Source organism: Mesitornis unicolor, unplaced genomic scaffold (genome assembly GCF_000695765.1).
Source record: "Mesitornis unicolor isolate BGI_N332 unplaced genomic scaffold, ASM69576v1 scaffold42454, whole genome shotgun sequence".
Taxonomy (NCBI): Eukaryota; Metazoa; Chordata; class Aves; order Mesitornithiformes; family Mesitornithidae; genus Mesitornis; species Mesitornis unicolor.
In genome coordinates, this window is record NW_010181620.1 from 31428 (window position 1) to 49513 (window position 18086).

Genomic DNA, 18086 nt, shown 5'->3' on the forward strand with positions numbered 1-18086 from the left:
CACTGCTCACAATCTGACCATTGCTATTGGCTGGGTCCCTCACTGAAAATTTCCTCCTTCCGTGTGTTTGGGGATTTTCTCTCTTGGGGGTGGGGAAAGGGGTAACTTTCACTATAAACTGATCCTTTTTTTGTCAATATGCTGGTTCCAAAGCGACTGCCTGGAAACGAAGTGTGGCTTCTCACCTGGCACTGTGACCCTGCTGCAGTAGCACCAGCAATGTTTTCTGAATGGCAGGGACATCTCAAGGTTGCTTCAGCCGAGGGAAGCAGCACACAGGGGGTGGCAGTGAATGGTTGAAGGCAGGACTTGAGGGAGCTCCACGTTTCATTGACGAGGGTCAATTGCCACCACAAAACTCTTCCACTCTTCCAACTCTACCTGTCTTTGCAAAGCTCCTGATTCCCTGGGTGTCAAAGTCAATGAGCTATTGTGCTTGCTCTGGCACAGCTCTGCCACTGCCCATGCTCCTCAGTGTCTCTGAGCACCCTTCAGAATTATCTCCACTTCCACTGGGACCTGAACACTACGAGTGGCTGTCCCATTAAGGCTGTCCTTGAACAGTAACCTTTGTTCCTAGCTCTGCCTCATCTGCTGAAATTACTCTAGAGGTGAGAACCTCTTAGTACTCCTGACACCATCAGTAGAGACAGGAGCACAGCCCATGTGACAGCACTGCTGAACTCATGAGTTTACAAAGTGGACTAATGTCTGATCTGTCCTTCCATCCAGTTCCACAAATTCCCTATTGAGATGCAATATGCTCTGCTGATGGCAAGAAAAGCCAGTTGTTGGGTTGTTAAAATAACTGTTTCAACTAATGGAAGCAACTGGGAGTTCAATTCAAAGTGCCTGAAGAGAAAAGTTAGTCTCGCTCATGGCCTCAACTCACCATGTTTTCCTTCCCTTCTAGTATTTTCTCTGTCTTCCCATATGTAGCCATCTGAAATAAGCAGTTCATTAATTCATCAATGTCCTTAATCTTCAGCTCACTGCAGTTAGTCTTACTGTTAAAGACCCTGAGCCTTCAGGGTGCTGGGCAGTTCTGTTTCCATTGGCCTCATCTTGATTTTGGAAACTGGAAGCTGGCTCTGGACGGGGCATGGCACCCAGCCATATTCAGGTAATATATTCAAGTGAGACCTCGATATGTACTGGGTCTCATCTGGTCCTCCTTCCTTCCCTAGTACGCACTTGCAAAGTGTTCACACAGGCAAATGAAATCCAAGTTTTCGTAAGTTTTAACCTACAATAAAAGTGCTACTCTGCCCACTCAGCATCATGCATGTCCCAGGGGAAACCACCCTGGTTGCAAAATAGGTCTTCCTCTTTTCAGTCTTGTAAGACTTTCTCTGCTGGGTGGGGACTTTCTTCCTTTCAGTCCTCAAATGGTGGGTTAAATCAAGTTTGAAACAGAAAAAACACAAACAAAAAGCTGCATTTTAAAAAAAGGTACTTTTAAACAACAAAAAAAATAATGTTAGGATCTCATTATGACACTTTTTCTCAGGATCCTGCTCTATTTTGGATTATTCTTAGCAAATTAATGTTGTCTGGTTTTATCTTTTCATCTTTCAATGAGTTCTTCATAGAATTCATAGCCAAGCTAAGTCCTGATGCCTCAAATACATGGGTACATATGCTCAAAGGAAGTTAGCAGCATACATTAAGATGCTAATGGTTGTAAGTCTTGGCAGGACCAAGATCCTCACGTCTGACTGTGTACAATTGTGCCAGCTCCACAGACACAAGCCAGGCTATTTATTTGTCTTGAACCACACTTTCATTTTTGCATTTCATACAGACTTAAGCAAGCTGCTGGTCTCATTTACATTCACCACACACAAACCAGCCCAGAGTAGCAGCAAAATTAATTGCAGTAGAGTGGAAAAGTGTTGAGAGATTTGCTGAAAGCTTACAAATGCTTTTCAGCCCTGTTCTGCACCTCTGCTAACCCCATTCCCTCCCTTTCCGCTGGTACTCTTCTGCCTGGCTAACTGGTGTATCTCTGCCCACCCAGCTACCACCAGTTTCTCTCTGTTCGTCCTCTTCTACCAATTGCTGCTGTCACCACTCACCCACTCCTTCCTGATCCCCAGCTCTGCAACTTTCCCAAAAATCTTCAGCTCCCATGTTTTTTTGCCAATTTTGCAAGTGCTTGCACCCACCGCAAGTGCAGGGAGAGGCACGAGGGCTTCACCTTGAGCTCCAACCAGTGCAGTGTGCATCTCACATAACATGATTCAGCTGCAACCTCCCCTGTCACTACAAACAAACCAGGGCTGTAGTCACCTCTGCATTGCGCAAACAGACTATTTTGGTCCTCTCCCATAAGATTCTCTCCCCTTGCTTAATGATTTTTATTTTAAATTCTATGGTGAAGGAGATTTATGAGCTGCTCTGTCCTAGTATTTCAGCACGTTGTGGGTCAAATTATGTACTTTTATCCTGTAAAACGTATCTTCATTTGACCCTATATTTCCTTTGCATTGTTCAGAAATGAGGGAAATGGCCCCAAAACTCAATTCCCTCCAAATAGGCCAGCCAAGGCAGAGTCAGACCATCTCTCCCCCTTGGAACTGATGCTTCATAATTCTGGAAACCATTGACAAAGTAAAGTGCCCTGCAAATAACTCTTTGGTTGATCTTGTTTTGCACTTGTAGGTTAACTGGTGTTAAGACCAGAAAGTATGCAAATACTATTCACCATGAGTTTTACGGCCTTCAGGACAAATGGATTGCAGAGATATCTTTGATAAAGTCACCTTTGAAGTAAAATGTAGATGTTTCTTATGCTGGTTTTGTCTTTTCCCACTTCTGTGAGTTAGACTGGACCATGCAAAAATCCAGGGTCTGCACTGCAGCTCTGTGAGGTTTCTCTTTGAATGATGGAGACCACTGAAAAAATCCAGGTGGAATTTTCCTGGGTACAGAAATGGCATAGGGAAGAACTGGTTCAGGGCAATTGCCATCATTTGTTTGCAGTTAAACACGCCAAAATGTAGTTGTCAACACCAGCGGTAATAGCAGGGCGTTTTGGCACAGCAAGCGTCCAGTTTCGTATCACAGACTTTCCACCCTTCTAGACCAAAGAGATTTCTACTCTACAATCCCATGCAGCCAGGGCATACATGAACAGCCCCGCAGGATGACCCAAGGCTAGGCAAGCTCCCATGAACAGCTAATGAAGACGACTGCTGCTGTGGTTCTATCGCTCTCTCTGCCTTTTTCTCATACTTCCATCTGTGACAACTAATGCTACCTCAAACCCGTTTTCAGGTCACAAATTCACATGAGCCCTCTGAGACCTTAACCTTGCTCAGACAGCAGCAAGGAAATAATCAGCAAAAACTGACAAACCAACTGTTAGAAACACTTTCTAGAGCCAATCCCCTGAGGAGACAGAAAAAAGAGCCCTCAAAGTTCCTCTCATCTGTTAACAATTCTTTAAATGCTATCACTGTAATAGGGCTGCAAATGGTTAAGTAAATACGTGGATCATTGTCCATTGCTGTTGTCCATCTCACAAATTAAGCACTCAATAGCAAAGAGCTAATGCTACAAGCCAAAACAAATAACGATAAGAACAGTGTGTAAATGACAGCAATACGGGTTGCAAGGAAATACTGCTTACAGAGGACTGACTGATGCTCAGTTCCACAATATTACATCATATTCACTTTACAGGAAAGCTCTGAAGATCATAGTCTCTGCCACAGTTATTGGTGCAGCTGGAAGCGAGTCCTTTCCCTGCCATTTGACACCCCCTGAGGCAGGCAGCAAAGCCCTGTCACAAACATAGCCGGGGAACCTTGCCTCAAGTTAGTCGTTGTTGTTGGTAATTTAATTAATGCTCCAACACATTTATTTGCATTAATCTGTCAGACTTTCAACTGGTACCACTATAAAAGCCATCATAATGAATGAAGTGACCGTCTGGGGACTGCAGGTTCATATGCTGTGTGCGCTCGCATCACTACCTGAGGCACACCGGCAGCTTTTCCCCAACTAACCACTCTCAAGAACAGCTCTCCTCCAGGATAACCATAGTGGTATCAGTGTCGGTCTCAGCTTTGAGTCTCAGTATATTTAGAGCATTTGCCAGTGTTCCTTACTGATAGCCTGAAAGAAAACAATATTTAAGCCCTTTATGCACTGACTCCTTCTCCATAGGAACTTGTATGCCCTAAATCTATCCAGGGTGGTCGGGTGGCTAACTATAAGTTAGCAGGATACAGGTATCAGTGACAGGTTAGAGATATCTGTAGTAATATTTGGAGAAGAGATCTTGTTGGAGACAGTAGTAATAGGTAGGGAGAGGATGGGAGCCACTATACAAGGCTTGGCTTGTGAGGCTGAATAGGAAAACCAGCATTCCCCCAGTGGTTATGCTGCAAAAACATCTGCATTTCTCAGACTTAGTCAAGGGGTGATAGATATAGAAAACTTACTATTAGGAAAATTTAACAGGTGCACTTACATTTATGTAAGCAACAGAAACTGGCCTCAAAACCAAGAAAATGAAGAAAGTCTTCACATTACTTTCAAGTCATAAACTGTAACCCATTAAGATGGCCACTTCCCCTTCAGAAGTAACAGATGTTCCCTCCTTATTTCACTAATACCCACGGCCATTTAATCTGTCTAAAGGTGCTGGGCCTTTCCTTTTCCAACGGGCAAAAACACTGTTCATCACCAGCTAATGGGGACAGCTTTTGCATTTTGTAACCACACAGGGAAGCTGTATCAGCAGACAAAAGACTGCCAGAGTGAGCTAGCAAACCACTGCCTTACATGCCAAGTAGGTATTTACTCCTGCCAAGGAAAGTGTCAGTGGGAAAGGCTGCCCAGTACTGGCCTTTGCATATCTTGTAAATGCCACACAAGCTGCAAAGGGAACTTCTCACTTTGTTTGTCCTGTTCTCCACCCAACTCAAGAATACTCTTGTCTTTAAAAAAAACCCACCACAAGGTCCAAGGAGGTGATTATCCCCCTGTACTTGGCACTGGTGAGGCCGCACCTCGAGTACTGTGTTCAGTTCGGGGCCCCTCACTATAAGAAGGATGTTGAGATTCTGGAGCGTGTTCAGAGAAGAGCCACAAGGATGGTGAGAGGTCTGGAGAACAAGCCTTATGAGGAGCGGCTGAGGGAACTGGGGTTGTTTAGCCTGGAGAAGAGAAGGCTGAGGGGAGACCTCATCACCACCTACAACTACCTCAAGGGAGGTTGTAGAGAGGTGGGTGCTGGTCTCTTCTCCCAGGTGATGGAGGATAGAACAAGGGGAAACGGCACCAAGCTGTGCCAAGGGAGGTTCAGGTTAGAGATAAGGAGGAAGTTCTTTACTGAGAGGGTCGTCAGAAGCTGGCACAGGCTGCCCAGGGAGGTGGTGGAGTCACCATCCCTGGATGTATTTAAAGAGCGGGTAGACGAGGTACTTAAGGATATGGTTTAGTGGGTAGACAGGAACGGTTAGACATGATGATCTCGGAGGTCTTTTCCAACCGAGCGATTCTGTGATTCTGTGATTCTTACTCATGTAACTACCAGCCCTTCTTCTCTTCCATCTCCAAATGAGAAGGTATTTTATATGATTGCTGATGCTCCCATTTTCATCTTAAAACTTCTCCTGTCTGACTTCTAATTCAGTGTAACACTCAAAATGCTGTGATTAAAGTTTATAAGTAGGCAGATTCCTAACCCCCTGTTGTTGTTGTTGTCCTTGACCTATCAGTCAGCATCAACATGCTCAGACATGATCTTCCTCACAGATCTTCATCTCTATCCTGATCTTGAGACAACTGTTGGACTCAAGTTCCTCTTGAGGAACATTGGGTTTAGAGTGGCTGATATTGCTTCTTTGCGTTCCTAGGACTGCCTCTGTCCATCCATTGCAGTCTTCTCTTTGCAGTCAAACTGGACAGCTTCGAGACAGCAGCTGGGCTTTTGTTTTATGTTTGAATAACATCCTGCATGGTAGGGCATTGTTTCCAACTTAGTGCTTATAGGTGATCCAGTGATAACATCATTAAAACAGCACTACTACTACTACTACTATTATTATGGAGGACCAGTATCACTTATTTCCACTGCTACTGTTTGAGCAATTCTTAAACAAGGTTTCCAAGCCAGGTTTATTTGTTTAATCTGTTTTCCTAAAGAAATTAGGTAGGACCTGAAGGAAGGAACAGATACTAAAAAAGGGACAGACAGAAACCATGTTTCATAAACTCAGCTGCCTTTCAAGGTTGGTCCTATGATTTTAGAGTTTTCCTATCATTTAAATCACCAACCTATGTGGAAAAAAACAAATAAATCTGGAGATCTGTATTCCTTCTTAAGTTTCTGTTTCAGCTCTTGCTGTACTCCCTGCCCCTTCACATTGCCTCTTTTCTTTGCTTCTCTCCAATTCAAGTTTGGCTTACATAAGAGAAGAAGACATCATGCAAATTTTTACAAGATTGTACAGCCCTGTGACCAGCTCCAGTGGGTGAACGAAGGAGTGGCAATATATAAGACCGGTTCTATTATCAATTCCCCAACATCTGTTCAGTAGCAATAGATATCACCACTGTTGTGGTCTAATATATAAATGGCAGTCTCATGTCTCAAGAAAAAGTATTTTTAATAGTAGCAACACTGAAATTAAAAGTATGCCATATATACAGTTAAGCAGGTGTATAAAAAGCCTACTTTTACGAGGCCCAACAGCTAATACAAAAATAGCCGGTCAGAAGATAGGCGAGCGATTGTCACATACACAGCTCACAGCTGCTGCAACTCCTGAATTCCCAGTGGGGAAGTAAGCAGAGTGCCTGTGGGGCACCTGTCAGCTAGCAATGCCAGACAGTTTGCAAGTCTCATGTTTCCTGGAGGTGACAATTTCACAGAAAACATATGTTTCAAAAGGAATGGCATAACCATAACTACCCCACACTGTTTTGTAAGAAAGTTACAGTTACGTGCTATAACTGGTACTTTTAGGACTACAGTTGGGGTATTTCCACCTTGGCTGTTTCCCATGCCAGTGACTGTGTTTGCCTGCTCTCCTGCCACGGCTCCTTTTCACGGTTCCTCGTTGCCCGGGGTAGCACTGAGTCAACCCCCTCGACAACAGCTGACAACGAGCCCCCAGTCAGGGAAGCACCGGGCTTTTGTACCGGACACTGTGAAAGCCAGGTGACCGGTGCTTGCTGGCTCCAACGGCCCCGCTCCACCTGCAGCCCAGCTCGGCCAGGCCGCACTCTCCTTCCCCCGCGGCGGGGGTGCCCGGGCCGTGACGGGTGGCCGGGGGAGCCAGGAGAGCTTCGGCCGCTCAGCCCCATGCCATACACACGAAGGAACGAGCCGCTGCGGGGAAACGGCCGGTCCCTTCACGGGAGCCCGAGCAGACTAGGGAGCTCGGCCGCGCACTCCCGCGGCGCCACCTGCCGCCGGCTGCGGCCCTCACCCAGGCCGCGGCACCGCGGTACCCAGAGACGCGAGAGGGCCGCGCCTCCCTGGCTTCCTCGCAGGAGCACGGCGCCCAAACATCGATGCAAAATCCTGAGTGCCGAGGGCTGGGATGACGGTGCCCAGCATGAAAACTAGCGGCGCAGGCGGCCGGTGTGTGCTCAGGAAGCCAGTCATGGAGCTGTCGTAACTGGGATATCGGTAGGGGATGGCAGCTTAGGGTAAGCACCCAAGGTCCTAGGCGAGCACCTCCAGTCTCAGCTCAAGCCCGACTTGCCAAGGCTGCAAGTAACTGAAGTTACATCTAAGTTGAAGGCAGCACAAACAGTCGCTGCATCCGCCCCAAGCGGCAGCACAACTGCGTGTTCAGAGAGGTTTGTGCCTGCTTCATGTGGAGCGATTCATGAAGCCCAAACTGGAAAGTATGTATTTAGCAGCTCCTACCCAAATAAAGCCAAAATTCTGAGGGGAAAAAAAAAATAATGGGGCAAGTGTGTAAGTTTGCTTAAGATGTCAGAGCAATGGTACAAAGAGCTGAGCTTGGAAAATTTAATCACTGATCCCTAAGACTCAGCTAGCTGATCCAGATCTAAACCTTAAGTTAAAACTATGCAGTTTCTTCCCTTCCAATGCTAGCTTTTGCAAAGTTGTTCCCTAGAAACATTTCAGTTACCATTCAGGGGACCTGAAACCCTGCCATAGATTCCTGTGTGATTTGGTCAGAGCAGTTTCGACAGCCATTGCAGAGGCCCCCACAGAAAGCAAGTTATTGCCTGAGTTTGGTTCAAGTCGGGACTGCCTCAAGCGCTGCGAGTACCACTAAAGGCAGTCATAGCCTTGCTGTTACCTAGCCCTTTCATTTTTGCTAGCTACTATCTAAATGCTAAATTATCTCTAGCCTGGATATTTGTTTGTACAAACACTGTTGGAGCCCTTGACACCTAGTCATTGCTGAAATGGAAATAAGCAGCAAGAGATGAGTTCTAAATGCATGAAATTATCTATGTATGACTCAAAATTGCAAGGGAAGTAGATAAATAGAAGGGATGAACATATCTGTATGTTCATATATATTCATATAATATACATGTGTGACGAGGTATATGTAGAAAGATCACTCTTGCTTTTGTCAAGCAAAGGCTTGATTTCATTCATCCCCCGCTTCCCCAGCCTTTACTTTTACCCAGGTGGTGATGAACAAGCACTGAATAAAGGCTGCCTCAAAAACTTCAGTAAACTACAAAAACAAGTATCAGAGAATATTTAATTGCTTCCTAAAGTATTTACAGATATGAAGGGGGTTTTGCAGATCTGGTAATGCTTCTGATTTAGGAGGGGTTTTTCAGAAATTATTCTAATTATATTCAATATAGGCCTATGAGGAGGAGACCCTGCTGACTAGAAAGAAGTTGAAGTTTCTTGCAGCCGAGCCAGCTATTCCATCTCGCCACCTTCCCCTGGGGATGGGGGATTTTAATGGCTTTGATTCTGAACTCTGTGTGGTCCGACGCTGTGAAGCTACGTAAGCATAATTAACTTACAGATATGGTAAAACCATCTGTTTAAAATGGTAGTGTCACTACAAAACTTGCCTTTCTGCCTCTTTTTCTTCATGCACTTGTGCGATGTGGCCCCAGTAGCTTTTTTGCATGAGAGAGTAACTGTAAGGACCTGACACCAACCATAACCATCAGTGAGGTGTGTTTCTGTAACCCTGATTCTCCTTTTCTAGTCCTTTTAGGTCAGATGGTGGGATGGGAGTTACAGGGGTATTTGTAGGTGTCACTCTAGCACTACTCTGTTCCTTTTTAGAAAGCTTTTACGTAACAAATAAAGCCACTGTCACCATATGTTTCCTGTGTTTGAAAACAGAAGCTTGATGGAACATGTGAGCTAAAGCCTCCAGTTGCTCCACAGTGATTTAGACTCAATGGAGTAGAAAAATCTCCCTCGGTGGGCATGCGGTGTCTGACTGCAGGCTTCCTTCCAGTATGGGAAGGAAGAGAGAAACCTTTCCACCTACAAGCCAATGTCCACAGACCCCTTACCTGGCAGTGACCTGGAGCAGGAACACAATGTCAACGTGACTGCATAGCTTTGGAGCCACTTTGCACCTAGGTTTGTTGCCACATTTACAGAATACTGCATCTGAGCTCCAATGCTCCCCAAGAGACAAACCAGTGCTGGCTTCAAGCTGGGAATGTCCTGCAGACACACAGGCAGAACTTCTGGCTTAGGGTATTTTGATGGAGGGTGAAGTGTGTATTTAAAATACCAGTGCACTGACATTCATGTCCAAGTCTACATAGACTAGCTACAAGCTGGGATTTCAGTAGCTTCTGTGAAGTGCTTTAGGCTGCACAAATGTAAATTGAACATACCAGGATTTGTACTTGTTTCATTGATGAAGTTGAGCATAATGGGAAGACAGTCATCAGAAAGGTAACAAGTTACTGACAGACATCTGGCAGGCAATGAAAAGCAAAGTAATGAATGTGCTCCCTTTCCCCTTCACATTTTTCTGTTTAGGTTAACAACATTCTTATACACTTCTCTGCATGGGAAGAACAGGCATCTTTTGTAATGAAATAATATGTAGGAGCTCCACACACAGAGCTCCATTTGTACGGACTATACCTTAATGCAAACTCTTCTGTCCCATTAGTAAGACCCCCATTGTTAACAATAACACAGCCCCTTGATTACAAGAACTAAGAAAACATTAGATTGATAGAAAATACTATTGAAATGTTGTTGTGGGTTTTCATCTTCTGCAATTCATAGATTTATCCTTGAAAACAAACTACTTGGAAAAGCAACTGATGGTGTTTGTTTGACAGTTACATTAAATACAAGTAGCTACTTGGACCCACAGGGGATGGGGAAAAGAAAGATGGGAGAGAAGTTAAATGTGCTAGGATATGATGCAGAATAAAATAGTTTTCCCAGACTTTCATAAGAATCTTTCTGGAGTAACAAAACTTTAACTTGGATCATCAAGACAAGCAGTAAGAAGGAGAGGTCTGAGTAAACAAGAGGTGTGAGAAATTGGGCCAAGTCTGGGAACTAGCATTTGACGAGGTCTTGTCTCCAAAATGCACACAAGACGTCAACAAATTTCCCAAGTTCTCACTATTGTATACAAGTGAAGGAAAGTAAGAGGAAGATTTTTCTCAGTTCCTATTTATATTGATCAAGAACATGAGGCAAAAATACAACTAAGGCAAAACTTTATTTTTTTGGTAGAGAGGAAAATGAAGCAGTCTTATAATTAAGCAGTATTTTCTAGGTTTCTTCTGCAGCAGAACTTTCAGCAAGCCTTATTAAACTGATAGTCTTGCTCAGTGCATCTTGTTTTCAAGTAAAGCAAAAATACCAAATAAGATTATAAATGGCTATTTGGAGTATTTCTTCTGACCACGGCACTTGAACGCCCATTAAAGGGGGGTAACAGCCACTGCTATTTTCACTCATTTTTACTCACTTCTTAACCTGTATCAATCGTACAAAACCTTGTTCCAGTTGCCATTCCACTCATTTTTTTCACTTTGCACAATCCTAAACAGCAGGGAAAGTACTGTATTTTTGTCAGTTCCACAACTCAGCTGTTGGCTGCTGGCGTCTAGTTCAGAAATTGCTGTCCTAACCCAAATACCATTAAATTATTATACATCTGAAGGGCAGCACAACATACACATACATCTTCACGCTACACTTGCCTGTTAGGCAAATGCAGTATTACGGCATTAATTTTACTTGCACTCAGGTAAAAGCGGAACTCTGTCTGCAAAGCAAAAGATTTTGAACAGTACTGTGAATTACATGTACACACATTCCTTCTGTAGTCTCATAGTAGCTATACTTATACACAATTTAAGCAATGAAATTATTTTTAGCTTGTTCTTTGTACAGGACACTTGCTACATGCCCTAATAGTCAGTTATCTGGAAAAAAAAACCCAAGCAAAACTGTGTAATAGTGCTTTAATATTCATTTGTTAAAATCCAAAACAGCCTTATGATAGCCATTAGGTAATCACCAGTCTCTTCCAAAGACACGCAGTAATAAAGAAAAAATTCTATCCTTAAGCAGCATCTGAAAAAACAACTTAATATGGCTGCCACTTAGTGGCAGCAATCATTTAGGCATTTTTGGTATTGATACATCTCTTTATCATATAATTTGTGCATTATTCAACAAAAAGGTAGGCCCCAATCTAGCAAATACTTGCGTATGTGCAAATGCTTTTCTTCCATGTGGAATACTTCAAGTTAAGACTCATCAGATGAGCAAAGTTAAGAACTTGCATAAATCTTTACAGGAGGGAAATTCTTAGTGCTTAAAACATAACTATATTATTTCATAGAACTAAGATCCAATTCTAGACTTAGAGAACATAGGAAATAATAGAGAATAGATATGTTGCTTTAAGAGAAAATGCTTTCAAAGCTAACAAGAGCCTCTAGAAATGTGCGTGCCTTCTCTCTGAACACTTTGATCCTACTTGGAGTAATGTGGGTCCAGTCTTACTGCCCCAGCTCTTGGCTACTGCATGAGGAATCAATAAAGTGCTTGTCACAAATTCCACAGTTGAGGAAGAAAATCAAATTTAAGTACCTTTAGAATGTTTTCAGATTTATAAACTATGAATTAAAGGATGATGTTTCATCCCAGCATGTTTCCCTGAATCAACAACAAATATCAGCATTATCTTCATTCTGAAGATAAATTAGAATACTGCTAGGACTAGGTATATTTCACCTTTGGCCCAGTAAAGTCATCCTCTGCCTCCAGGGGAAAAGCTTAACCGGATTTAATTTCAATGGAAATGTTCATGCTTGACGGAAATGTGATGCTCATGCAATTTCACAAGCACCAGCATTCAGTGTGACAGTTAGCTTTGTTTAATCAAACATGAAGCACCAGTAATTTTTTTACAGTGTATCTACTCTGAATTGTGTTCATAATTTGCTCCAAAGTGCACTGTAATCCTGAGAGGTCTTGCTTGCCCTTTGACCTTTCCTTTGATGTGATGTGTTTTGTTCTCTTGAATAATGTATCTTTGATATTAGCTTTGATATCACTTCTATTGATCTTTGTGGCATCTTCTCAATAACAGACTTCTGAATATTTAAATTACTAATACTTTCTCTTTAGACAGATATATATATATATAGTTTGAATTTTTTGCTTGCTTTCAGATAATTAATCTATGAGAACTGGCTTACACTGTATAGAGAACTTCTGTATGCTCCTCATACAAAAACAAATAATGTTTGGAAATATTTAGCCATGTGTTTGGATTATTTTTTTTTAAAGGCTTCGGTGTTGCTTCGATTTATCTTTCAGTCAGCTACAGGATAATAGCAACAGCAAACACATTGACAATGCAGTTCATTGTTCGGTTTTCCCATCTCACTGTGCAGGTTCCTAGAAAAGATTATTACAAAATAAAAATAGAATTCCAGTGTCTTTACTATATTCACTTCATCACAGTGTAAATTATAGCAAATTCATATGAACAATTCAGCTGTGATTTCAGGTAAGTACTATTATGTCATCTTGGCTATAAATAGACTACACTCCTCAAAACATTGTCATTAACTTGTACATTGTTTACGATCTAACATGAGCCTTGCATGCTTAAGACATTTTCCAGGAAAACACAATTTCAGTATCACTCTTTAAAAGCCAGACTTACAAAAATCCTTCAAAGTCTCATACTGAAATTGGCAAGATAATCAGACAAGAAATCAGAAAAAAAATGGATCAAATACACTCTAATGCATTTCTTTCTATAATTTTTCCTCTTCTATTGTATCAACATATCAATGCCTTACAAGCCAAGGAAACATGAAGATTAAAGTGTACTTGTTTACTTAATTTCACTTTATGATTTAATTTTTTTAACCCCGGTTGACTTCCTAATGCCATCTCTATTTTAAAGTTAAGTCTTAGTGCCCTCTTCTAAAAAGACCTTTCTGAGTTTGTGATAGCTGTAAGATCATTTTAATCTTGTTTCCTCATAATACCCTGAACCTGGGAAAAAATGGATTCAGAACTAATTTAGAAGAAAAAAAAACACATCCAAAGCCTGGATAATAGTTAAGCTACTGAAACACATACTATTAGTTAAACTATTTCTATTTTTTACCATGTTCTGTTCTCCAAAGTAGCGTTGTTCCCTTACAGCAGCCAGGCAGAGAGGTTTAGGACTACCCACGTGCATTTATTGCAAGCAACGTTTTACTGCCTCTGTAACTGATCTATGGTTACTGACGAGGATTAAATGTTTTGACTCTTGTTCCAGGATGAAGGATTTCTGCTACCGATTCTCACAATTTACAACGCAATCGCTCTTAATGCAGGCACTGACTGCTAACAAAATATTTCTGCTTGTAAACAAGCATCTAATCCTGGAAGCTATTGCTTCTACAATCACTCTTGAAAATGTGCACCCTAACTACTACAACTGAGCAACAACATTCCTTTTACTTACAAATTTTTCATTTGAGTGAGGAAACTTACCATCAGTTGTGGTATCCCAGAAGCAAGAGCTTGCTGTGTGAAGACCAGCTCCACTCCTCTGCATCACCGCACAGGTTACTGCAAGATAGAGTCATAAAATCAAGGAATTCATTATTAAAGCAGAAGAGGTGAATCATTCAGTACTTCTGAACTCAAGCCTGCATTATGTTTTCAAGTGGCTGGCAGGTGGCATTCAACTAAGTCAAAACCTTTTTTGACAACCCCCTCACTCCCAGTATTTTCCGCAAGAACTTGGTATTCATTTCATGATTATTTTTACTCACATAAAGACAACGGCTTTAACAAAATGCTTGCTAATAGGATTATGGTTTTTATCTTTTAAACTACTTAGATATAGCTTGTGTCATGTGCAGGAACAGGATTGCAGGTGCTGTCCTCACAGGTACAGCAGAAGTCGTGCTTGATGAGAGTTGTTTCCCAAATCGTTGACTGCTCTCTGAAACCACTCTAGTAACATGCAGCGTTTCTAGACTGACCTGTAATGGTCATGAAACCAGTGACAGTCTGAATCCAAGCTTTGCAAAACAGAAGAGAGTGCAAACACTTGCTACTACATTAAAAGGACAGAAGAGGGTTAAACTTCTGTTATTTCCATTTCCCTTCCACAGGTATGCATATAAATATAATGGGACATGACTTAGCTGACAGGACTATGGTCTTTCAAATATCTGTATTTATACGAAGCTTAATCCTACTGAAAAGTTTATTTAAAACAAGCAATTATTTCCTGAACTGATAGCAAAAAGTTGATATAATTATTTTACGGTTGCTTAACAGTCAGGAAAGACTGTGTAACATGTTGTCTTCTGTGCTAAGTGTTGCTAGCATGCTTAGCCCAGGTGCAACTGCCATGGTTTTACCATAGGTACTACTAAAACTCTGTATAATGAAAGAGTTCAGGTATCTGCTCTGCTTTGTTTACACTTTAAAACTTTCTACTGAATATAGCACTGCATTCAAGTGAACCTTTCAGCAATTATTTATTGTGATTGTATGTGGTAAAAGTAGGACTGCTTGTACTTACCTATGTACTTATACGTTTTCCCGAGTTTCACCAGATGTGTCAGCGACTGTTCTACTATAGCAGCAGTCCACTGGTTGACTTTGTTGTGATTGTAATCTGCCTTGCCTAAAACACTTTCTATGCACTAAAATAGAGAAAAAAATAGTTAAACAACATATATTTCAAAATGTAGCGTTTTCTGCGTAATCTGAGGAATTTTATGTAGCAATTGGATTACTTTAAATCACTTGAACTCACCAGTTATCAGTTGCTGAATGACAAGTAAAATGAACCTTCTTGGAAACTTATTTTTAGTACATATTTACCACATTATTACATGGAGAAAAACAAGGCTCTGACTAAACATTTCTTATAGAAAGACCTTAACCATATGCTTTAAGTACCAAGTTAAAGTGAATGGATCTATTTACCAGTGAAGATGCTAACACATCCCACTGTTCCTAATGACTGCCTACTCCAGCTTGGCTTTCAGAAGCTACTGTAATGGAAATGGTTCTACTTCAATCAATAATGTTTGCTTGGGCTGGCCAACCTTTCAGAGTCTGCAAATAGAATACCAAAATCTTCAGAGCTAGAGCCACAATAGTGAAATGCATACTCCAGCTTAAAAGATGAGGAAGATATAAGAGTGAGAGATACTCAAAGGTCATATCTTAGAGCACAAGAAATACCTGAACCGCATGAAAACTGCATGTTCTCCTACAGCTACAGATTGACCAATCTCTCCGTAAAATTAAAATGACTGAACAGAAAGCCTTCTCTCTAATTGTAACTCACTGTATTCTCTACTCCTAAGAAATTCTGAATTATGTGCTGATGGATACTTCTTAAAATTGAGCAACTTTAAAAATTGCTTAAAATTTAAAAATTCTTAAAATTGAGCACTTATGAAATGCACGCCTGGAAAAGGTAAGTGAAATAAAACTATGTTCTCCTCTGACTCAGTAAGATGAATCCCATGCACTAACCACCCACTAACAGGCTGTGGAAGAGACTTGTGCCCCAGATCTCAAAAAGCCCAATTAGTTCTGATTACAATGTATAAAGCTGGACAAAGAACTCAATGGGAACAAACATTCACAGAACAGAAAAGAAGACTAAAGAGGGACAACAAGATCCCTCGGGGATTTTTGTCCTTCCGGAAATGTACCCAGAGCTAGAGCTCCTCTGCCCTTGTTAAGCTTTCAATCAGAGGCAGAAACGCTTGGCTTTACTCCCAGCGTTTGGAGACTCTGTCATACTGTATTCAGCCTTTCCAGGCAGGGACAATTATATAAAGGGGTGAATTGTCATTTATCTGACATCCAAGAGCTTACTGTTGTGTACTGGAGCGGTTTTAAAAGTGCAGCCCTTTCTCTTCCTGATAGGGTAGGTGGGAAAGGACCTGCAAGTGCCCCTTTAGGAATTCCTTTCTCAAAATGGTATTTTCCTGAAAAATCTGACAGCATCTGTATGCTGTGGGATCTTCATTAATCACTTTCCAGTTACTATGTATTTAATTTAGACCATCAGGCTACTTGCTTTCAACCTGCTCTTTTTGTGCAGAAATTGTTACTCAAAAGCATTGCTAGAATAATGAGCTCATGTAGGGCAACCTCCTGCTCAAGCCAAGGCTAACTTTCAAGTTCGATCACGTTGCTCAAGGCCTTGTCCATTCAAGCTTTAAAAACCTCTATGGACTGAAACTTCACAAGCTCTCCCTGTGACCTCTCTAGTGATTACTCTCTAGCTGGATAGAGGGGAAACAAAAATGAAATCAGAGAGAATTCCCCTTGCAACTTATGACTCCTACTCCTCATTTTTCCACTGTAATGTGAATTCTGCCTCTTTTTTTCTCTCATCTATCTTCTCCTCTTTATGTAGTCGAAGACCATTATTAGATGAAGCTTAAAGCAGCTTCAAATGAAACACCATGCTTATCTGATAGAAACAATACCTTCATATAAGACTGAATTTATCTGGATGGTCAATGAAATTAACTGCTTTAACTATAGTGCAAAGTAAGGTGAAGAATTTCTTAGAAATACAGCTGTTAGCTAAACCTACCTCCTTAACTATGTTGTGGGCCTCATCAGCATTGAAGATCATCTGCAATAAAAATTAATTATTATTATTTCTGATCGAAAAGTAAACAAATGATATAGTTTTACTCTAAGTAACATGTAATGATCGGGTCCCATGTCTGGTTATTTGCATGGTGTAGTCTGTTAGTATAATTCTGAAATCTTACTGTTTTCCCCAGCACCATACATACGTTATTTAGTGTTGTTTTGCTAGTCACATCTGAGTGGGTTCAAAAAGCTCAGGCCTCAGTGAGCTTGGAAAGAGGTTCAATTTACACTTTCTGTAAAGATTAAATTCTTCCACTGTCTATACTTGTCATGGGAATATTCTCCAATGGCAAGTCTTTTCCTCTGGGTCTAAATCCTGGGTTTTACTGGAGTCATGGACTTACTGTCACATGGGTTACATCTTGCTGTCAAGTGGCAACACAGGATTTCACAACCCTAGTACCAAAAAGACTGGTTTCCATAGTCATTACCTTACCTAAGTAACTTTGTCAAGTGCAGAAAAAGCTTGTAAGTTTTAATACCTCCTATTTTTTGCTCATTCCTTGGCTGTCAAAGGAAGCACACAGCATGTACCATCTGCCTCTTCATATCCATCCACTTCAAACACTTGGGCAAGAACAGAAACCTCCAGGACAGCAATATTTCTACGAGTTGGGTTTTTTTGTTAGTTTAATGAACACTGGTGGCTGGAGACGCCAAGTAAAGCTTCCTGGAGAGAGAAGGCTCTTCGGCTTTGGCAGGCAGGGATCAGCCTGCGGCGCAGACCGGGCCCAGCGCTTGGTGTGGTTTGTTTTTCTTTTCTTACTTTTTTTTTTCTTTCTCTCCAGGGGTGACATAAGAAAAATGGCCGCAGACCGACAGCACCACGGCGGCCGGCAGCACCCTCGGACACCACTCCCACCTTACCTTGCAGGGACTTTTCGCTCCCAGCACCGAAGCGGGCCGATAGTGCCTGAAGTCCCAGGCAGGCAAAGAGCAGAGCCAAGCCCCC

At 41.8% G+C, this 18086-nt stretch overlaps 1 protein-coding gene across 1 annotated transcript; it reads right to left on the bottom strand.

The window, feature by feature from the left end:
* Positions 1 to 12742: 12742 nt before the first annotated feature.
* DYNLT3 (dynein, light chain, Tctex-type 3) lies at positions 12743 to 17111 on the bottom strand. The gene is made up of 4 exons (XM_010183473.1): positions 17070 to 17111; positions 15024 to 15147; positions 13979 to 14056; positions 12743 to 12880 (listed from the first exon to the last, which is right to left on the bottom strand). Exons 1-4 carry the CDS (start codon positions 17109 to 17111, stop codon positions 12804 to 12806), a joined length of 321 nt encoding a protein of 106 aa, XP_010181775.1. The 3' UTR covers positions 12743 to 12803.
* Positions 17112 to 18086: the final 975 nt, after the last annotated feature.